The sequence below is a fragment of the Aythya fuligula genome, chromosome 24 (assembly GCF_009819795.1).
Source record: "Aythya fuligula isolate bAytFul2 chromosome 24, bAytFul2.pri, whole genome shotgun sequence".
In the NCBI taxonomy this organism is placed as follows: Eukaryota; Metazoa; Chordata; class Aves; order Anseriformes; family Anatidae; genus Aythya; species Aythya fuligula.
This window is the reverse complement of record NC_045582.1, coordinates 2,242,358-2,249,488: the sequence shown is the minus strand read 5'-3', so window position 1 is coordinate 2,249,488 and position 7,131 is coordinate 2,242,358. Positions and strand designations below refer to the sequence as shown.

Sequence of the window (7,131 nt, the reverse complement as noted above, 5' to 3'; positions counted from 1 at the left end):
CATGCCCCGTGCCATGGGCAGCTCGTGGCGCAGAGCAGAGCGGGGATGGAGGGGGCGCGTGTGGGGGTCCCCCAGCCCCAGGAGCTGCTCGACGGCCGTGTCCTTTCTCCTCCAGTCCTACGCAGCCCCGGCGGGCGTCCCAGCCACGGCACGAAGCGGGGCAGCCGCGGTGAGGCTCACATGCTGTCCGCCAGCTGGTGACAGTCCAAGTCCCCCTTCAGCTCCAGGAAGCCCGGCAGCTTCACCCCCGTCTTGCGGTCCACGCACCAGCACTTGCCCCGCTGCCCGTCCAGCGCCGGGTGACACTAGAGGGGACACCTTCGGTGAGGGGCGCCCAGCCTGGCCCCGTGTGTCCCCATCCCCATGGGCTGCCTGCTCAGGGCTGGATGTGGCGAACCAGGAGCCCTCGTGGTGGCTTTGGCACCCGTGTCCCACCACCCTGGGAGCTTTTGCAAAGAGCCCTGCTGCACCCCAAGGGTAGCTCCCAGTGAAGCCCCAGCACCCAGCCACCTCTCCCGGCTCTGCAGAACCCCCCCAGAGGAGCACCCCCCGGCCCTGCCTACCTGCTTGGGGTGGAAGTTGCCGTTGCGGTCGCAGTTGGGGATGGGGATGACGTACAGGTCCTCGTGCGTCCGCGTCTGCGAGGCCGCCAGCCTCTCCAGCGCCCGGTGCAGCTCGCTCTGGCACGAGCCCTGCGCCTATAGGAAACCAGGGCTGAGCTGAGCCACCCCACAGCCCTGGGGCCACCCCATAAAAACCACCTTCAAGCCTCCCTCATGCCCTGGACACCAACACGTGGCTCAGAGTGCCCGGTGCCCACCCTGTGCCCCCCACCCCAGCTCCCCGCCGCGCTCACTATGGGCCTGGTCTCCTCGCGGTGGTAGGGGCTCCCGCTGTTGCGCATCTTGTTGCCGTTGTTGACCCGCTTCGCCTGCTGCTTCTGCAGGCATTTGCGGTCGTGGATGCTGCAGGGGCTGAAGCTGTTGTTGGGGTGCTCGATCTCCTCCTTCTCTGCAAGGACACAGACCGCACGGGGCTCAGCACCGCGGGGCAGGTGTGGGCACAGCACATGGACGGCGCACATCACCCCCAGCCCTGGGTCCCAACCCACACAGTGCAAGGAAAGGCTCTTGGGAACGTTTATGCCCCGTTCACAGGTTTGTTTCCACATTTCTGTTATTGTAGGTTTGCAAATCCACACCGCGGCGGTGCCAGACTGCGCTGCATGGCACAAGGGCGCAGCATGGCACAAGGGTGCAGAGCCACCAGCCCCACCCCACCCGGTGCTGGGGACAGGAAGGTGACCCCAGGATAAACGAGAGCACCAGCGAGACCCCGTGCCCCCCGCAAGCTGCCTCTGAAAAGTGGTAGCAGAAACCGGACCGCAGCCCGGCCGGCGCTGAGCACCCGCCAAGCTGGAGGCGGCACCCGGCCACGCTCTGCCCGGGGCGCACGGCCCCGGCTCCCCCCTTTGCTGGGACATGAAAGCAAAAATTCCAGGAATAAGACAGTTCACCTCCCGCTGGCCAGCTCGGAAAGGCGGCGCTTGGCATCCTCGCCTGCGCCACGAGCGGAGCCAAACGACAATCCCAGATGTTGGCAGCTGGGAGGGGAGCGTCATGAGACCCGCGCTGCTCGGCGCGGCTGCTCTTTAAAAAGCTGCAGGTTCCCCCGCTCCCAGGCCCGGTAACGCTGTGTGTTTGCACCGAGCACCACTTTTCCTGTTGCGTGGGGGGTCCCACATCACATTCTTGGTGCCTGCTGGAAAAGGACGGCGCAGCGGGGGCGCACGGAGCTCGGTGGGGAGCGCTGCACGGGGCACAGCCCGAGGAGCTCTTGGTCCCAACCAGCTCAGGCTGCAGGAGGAGCGAGGAGAGAACACCCTGCCCGGTTTTATCCCGGCTGATCAATACCTTGACCCTGCTGATTGATACAGCAGCTTCCCAAAAAAGGCTGGGTCACGGCACAACGTGGGCGAACCCATCCAGGGGCTGCAAACCTGCGAAGGTTTGTGGCTCCCGCTGGCCTGGTTAAAGTTCACAGCCAGCGAAGCCCGGATGACAAACCCTTCTCCGCTGGTCGTGTTATTTGCTTTTTGTCTAATCTGTCATTTTTTTCCAGGAAGTGGCTCATGCCCTTGACATTTGAAACACAAACCCAGCACCCCGCTGCGGCGCGGCTCCAGGACCCCCGCGCGGAGCGGTGCCAGCGCGGTGCCAGCCCCGGTGGCTCCGTGTCGCAATGCTGCAGGCTCGGGGGGCTCGGTGGGGGATGCTCCTCCCCAACTGCCCCCTCCCGCAGCATTTCGGGGATGTTTGGCCCCACCGAGGCCACCGCACTGAAACCCCAGAGCTGCTCCTGTATCACGGAGCTGGCAGGGAAGGGCATGGCACCGGGAGGCACCACCAGGCTTGGATGCTTCCCGCTCCGCACCGGGATCTGGCTGAGTGCTGGGAACCCCTCGCCCAACCCAGCCCAGCTCCCCTCCTCCCCGCCAGCCGCCGTCAGTGTCAAATCTCTCGGCTTAAATAAAACCAGATGCCAATAACGTTTTCATAAGGTCCCGTGGAACGCGCGGTGCCTCCGGGCAGCGAGGCGGCTCTCAGCCGGCACCCGGCGCGGGGATGGGCTCGGAGCTTGGTCCCCACCCGCGGCCCCCGACCCAGGACCCCTCCCTGCCGCAGGGACGGCCGCGGTTCGGGGGGGAGCTTCCCACCCGGCGTGCAGCAGCCCAAGGAGCCTCTCGCTTTCCTGGCGCTTGGCAGTGCTCCTGCACCGAGCTGGATGGGAAAACTCCTTCCAGTTGAGCACAAAGCCGTGGAAAAAAGCCCCTCCTTGGAGCCTGCCCCCCTAATCCCCCAGCAGCCTGGGCTGTGGCTGCAGGGCAGCCCACGCACTGGCCACCAGCACCCTTGGGTGCTGCTGGGCACGGTGTCAGAGCCACGGAGGGGGCAGGAGAGCGGGGTGCACGCTTGGCCGAGGCCTCGGCTGGGTTTGGGAAGGACTCGAGTGCTGAGCGCTGCCCTCGCCCCATCTCTCGAGGACAACATTTTCTCTTGGCCCCAGGACAGGAGGAGACACAAGCGAGTCACTGAGCGTCGCCTTCAATTAACGGGAGCTACTAACGAGGTCGGTCACGTGCTGAGCTCGTGACTCACAGCGCCGAGCCCCTGAGCGAGCGGTGACGGACGCCGGGCTCCACGTGGGAGGGGAGCTCAGAGGCGGCGAGCGAAGCCTCAGAGACGGTGTCTGGGGGACAGGGACAAGATTTGGGGACCCCCAGCATGCGTCCAGGTGGTCCCAGCGCCGGCTCTCTTGGCTGCTAGGACTTTGCAGACACCAGCACGGGGAAGCTGCACTCATCCTGCCAAATGCTGGCCCCAGGGGAGTGCAGAGAGCCCAGGGAGCCACTGCCAGGGCCGTGCGTGCCTCCCCCAGCCCCACCTGCTTGCTGTCCCCCTGTGCACCCCTCATGCTGCTGTGCCCCTGTGCAAGCCCCTAAATGCCCAGACCCACACGGAGCCTGGGGAGATCTTGGAGACCCCGTCCAGTCTCTGCCGGCCCCGTGGCACAGCTGGGACAGGGCAGTAGCCCTGCTCGACCTCCTCACTGGGAGGAAAGAGATGGGGATGAGGCATGTGGGGTGCAGAGCTGGGTGCTGCAGCCCGGGCTGCTGAGGTGCTCCTCCCTGCGTGGCGAAGGGAGCAGGATCCGTCCCACCCACCGCTGCAGCAAGCACCGGGATGCTCGCAGCTTCCCAGACGCTTTTCCTAGGTCACTTTTTCCCCAGACATAATTATTTACCCAGCATTAAATCACTCTTAATGCGTGTTGGGGAGAATGTCCTCACCTCTTCCCGGATGCCACCCACAGGTCCAGCCACCCGCACCTCCCCGAAGCAGCGGCACCGACAGCCCCAGAGGGGACACGCAATGGGGCCGAGCCCGTGCCATGAGCCAGCCTGGTCCTAAAGGGGCTGGACAGGACAGGACAGGCAGATCCCCATGAGACCAGCACCTCGCTCTGCAGCAAAAAGCCGTGGCTGTCACCTCCAGGGGCACGGCTCCCAGCGGGATGTCCTGTGGGCAAGCCCGGAGCTGGGGGATGGATGCAGGTACCAGGGTCCTGCACAGGTCCCCAAACTCACAGCCATGGGAGAGGGCTGTGAGATAGGAGAGTGGCCGCCTGCTGTCTCTTCCCCAAAAGCCTTCAGCCCTGCAGGTGCTGCTGGTCCCAGGAGAGGCGATGGAGCAAGGAGCTGACCCCATCCCAGTCCCCACGGGACCCAAAGCCTGGAATGCAGCACCCCCAGCCCAGCACCCCAAAAGCATTCACAGGAGCAGCCCCACGCCCCCAAATCATGGCCCACACCCCCTGCAGCCTCAGCATCCACGCAGGCACCAGGGAGCATTGCTCTTGGTGGCTCCTGCACCTAAAGAAGCATTTAATTCCTTCTGCTTAACCAGAGGGGACCCGCTGGATGCACCGGCTGTGCCACGGCGCACAGGCAGGGCTGTGCTGCTGCTCATGCCCCGGGGAGAAATGGAGCTGCAGCCTCCAACCCTGCTGCTCCTGCTGGGACTGGGATTGGGACCCGTGGCTCTGCCGTCCCACCAGGACCTTCCCACCAGGACACCCTGGGGAAAGGGGCTCGCTGCTGCCCCGTCCTGCCACCTGCAACGCCGCCGGCGAGGTGCCCGTGGGGAGAGCCCGGCTCCCACGGCCACCCACCCGTCCCCAGAGCGGCCAAAACAGCACAGGAAGAAAGGGAAAATACTGCAAGGCTGTTTCCTAAAGGCTCTGGGAAAAAATGCTGCGTTACACGGGGCAAAGCCAAAACCAACAGGCTTTGGCAGCCCAACGCAGCCCCGGGCCAGGGAGCCCAGACAGCTCCTGCAGGATGTGGGATGAGGACAAGCAGGCAGGGCAGGGGGTCCCGCAGCAGACCCCGTGCTGAGCGCTCGCGGCCAAATCCTGCCCCCGGAGAGGGGCAGCCAGGGGGGCCCTCTGCAAAGGGCCCTCGTCACTGGTATGGAGGAGAGAGGGGCTGGGATCCGGCCCTTGGGGAGCTGGAACAGCCGCACCGGGGAGCCCCGGGTGACCTGCGTGGGGACACAGGGCCAGGGCACCTTGTGGGCTGTCCCCTGGTGGGTGCTGCCCCCCCCCAGTCCTGGGGACGTGGTCCCAGTCACAGCCCAAGGGATGGGGAAGGGGGCAGCGTGGGCTTCCAGAGCCCCAAATGGGCCAGATCTCAGCCCCCAGGAGTGGGTCCGTTTGCTCTGCCAAACCACACAAGCAGCTCTGGGGCGCTGCCCATGACCCCCAGACCCTGCCCGAGGACCACGGGGGTGGCAGGGGATCACGATCGACCCCAATGACAGGGCAGTGGGGTGGACAAGCAGAGCCTGCAGGCAGCGGGGCTGCAGCCCATGGGGTTCCCCGACTTGGCACTGCCCTGCCTGGCCGTGGGGCTGGAGGAGGAAGGACACGGAGCCCCTGTGCGGGACACGACCTGTTTGCGAGGGAAGCAGGTGCCCCGCGGCCTCTTTCCTGTTTCCTCCCGGCCGTGCCGGCAGCATCCCGGGGAAGGGAGAGCTCAGGGGTCACCACACAACGGGAGCTGCCCTGGCAGCGGGACCCCGAGCATGGTGCCCCACAGCACCGCGTGCAGCCGGTCCCTGCCCGACCCCGGGGCTGTGCGGTGCCACCAGCCACGACCACAGCACCGTGGGTGACAACAGCACGGATGTGACCCAGCCGTGGGATCGGGACAAACCTCCTTGTGCTTCCCCATCCCCAAAATCCCCCCAACCCATCCCCTTCCAACCCACCAAGCGGTGCCACCGGAGACCCCCCTCCGCACCCCAATTTGCGCATCCCCCCAGGGCCTTACCTGGCGGCTGGAGGCTCTCCTGGATGGCTTCGACGTCGGCCAGGTCGGTGCAGATGCCCTGGCCGTGCATGAGGGTGTGCAGGGGTCGGGGCACACCTCGGGGGGGGTAACAGCGCAGCCCGGCCCCGCAGCGCGCCGTGTACACCCCGCACGCCGTGCCGCGCCCGAGCGCGCAGGTGGCGCAGCACCCGCAGCCCGGCTCCCGCACCAGCTCGGCGCAGCCCTGCGGAGCTTTGCAACGAGCCAAGCGCTCCTCCGAGCACGGCGGGCACTGGATCGCTTCCTCCCCTCCTTGCCCTTGCCCCGGAGCAGCTCCCGGAGCCGCCGCCAACACCGGGACCAGCACCGGGACCAGCACCACCGCCAACACCGGCGGCAGCAACCGCGCCGCGCCCCCGCGCATGGCGGCCCCGCGCTGCAGCGCTCGGGCTGGCGGCGGGCGCGGGGGGCAGGCGGCGGGGGCTTTATGCCGCCCCGTGGCCACACCTCCCGCCGGCACCGGGGCCACCGGCGGGGCCGCCCCCGCCGGCCCCGTCGCCCCCCTCCCCGCCTCGCCCCGGGCAGAGCCGCTGCGCGCCGCCGGTGCCGCCTTGGGTACCCGGTACCCGCTGGGTTCGGCGCTGCGGTTGCCGGAGGGGGCAGCGCCGGTACCGGGAGGGGAAGGGAGGGGAGGGTCGTCCCCCCCCCCTCCCGGGTCGGTGCCGGTCCCCGAGGGTCCCCGCTGGTAGCCCCCGTTCTGATCTGCCCGGGGGTCTTCGTTAGGGTTGACCCCGGGGGTGTGCGCGGCTCGGTGCTGAGCTGCTGGGGGGTGAGGGGGGAATGGGATGGGGTGGGGTGGGGTGGAGTGGGGTAGACTGGGATGGGGCTGGATAGACTGGGATGGGGATAGGAATAAGGGATGGGATAGCGGTGGGATGGGGGTAGGGATGGGAATAGGGACAGGGACAGGATGGGACGGGATAGGGGTGGGGATGGGATGGGATGGGATGGGATGGGATGGGATGGGATGGGATGGGATGGGATGGGATGGGATGGGATGGGATGGGATGGGGGCACCACGCAGGGCAGCAGCAGCACCACAGGGGGCTGCATCTGGAACCAAGGTCCCAGTGTGGGGCGAGCCCTGCCCCACCCCACACCCCCCAGCCTGGGACCATCCCAGCCCCAAGCGCAGAGACCCCAGGGCGGCCGGCAGAGCCCCGGGATGCCCGGAGGCTGCCCCGGCTCCCCAGCGCCCC

The 7,131-nt window shown here is 67.3% G+C and overlaps 1 protein-coding gene across 1 annotated transcript; it reads right to left on the bottom strand.

The window, feature by feature from the left end:
• Positions 1-6,296, bottom strand: IGFBP4 (insulin like growth factor binding protein 4). The gene is made up of 4 exons (XM_032202522.1): positions 5,894-6,296; positions 857-1,011; positions 564-698; positions 1-305 (listed from the first exon to the last, which is right to left on the bottom strand). The coding sequence occupies exons 1-4, from the start codon at positions 6,294-6,296 to the stop codon at positions 177-179; spliced, it is 822 nt and encodes a 273-aa protein (XP_032058413.1). The 3' UTR covers positions 1-176.
• Between the last annotated feature and the right edge of the window lie 835 nt (positions 6,297-7,131).

Coding starts and splice junctions, on each gene's coding strand:
- IGFBP4 (XM_032202522.1), bottom strand. CDS start 6,296: ATGCGCGGGGGCGCGGCGCGGTTGCTGCCGCCGGTGTTGGCGGTGGTG. Junction 699..856: donor GCGAGGAGACCAGGCCCATA/GTGAGCGCGGCG, acceptor GGTTTCCTATAG/GCGCAGGGCTCGTGCCAGAG. Junction 306..563: donor GCAACTTCCACCCCAAGCAG/GTAGGCAGGGCC, acceptor TGTCCCCTCTAG/TGTCACCCGGCGCTGGACGG.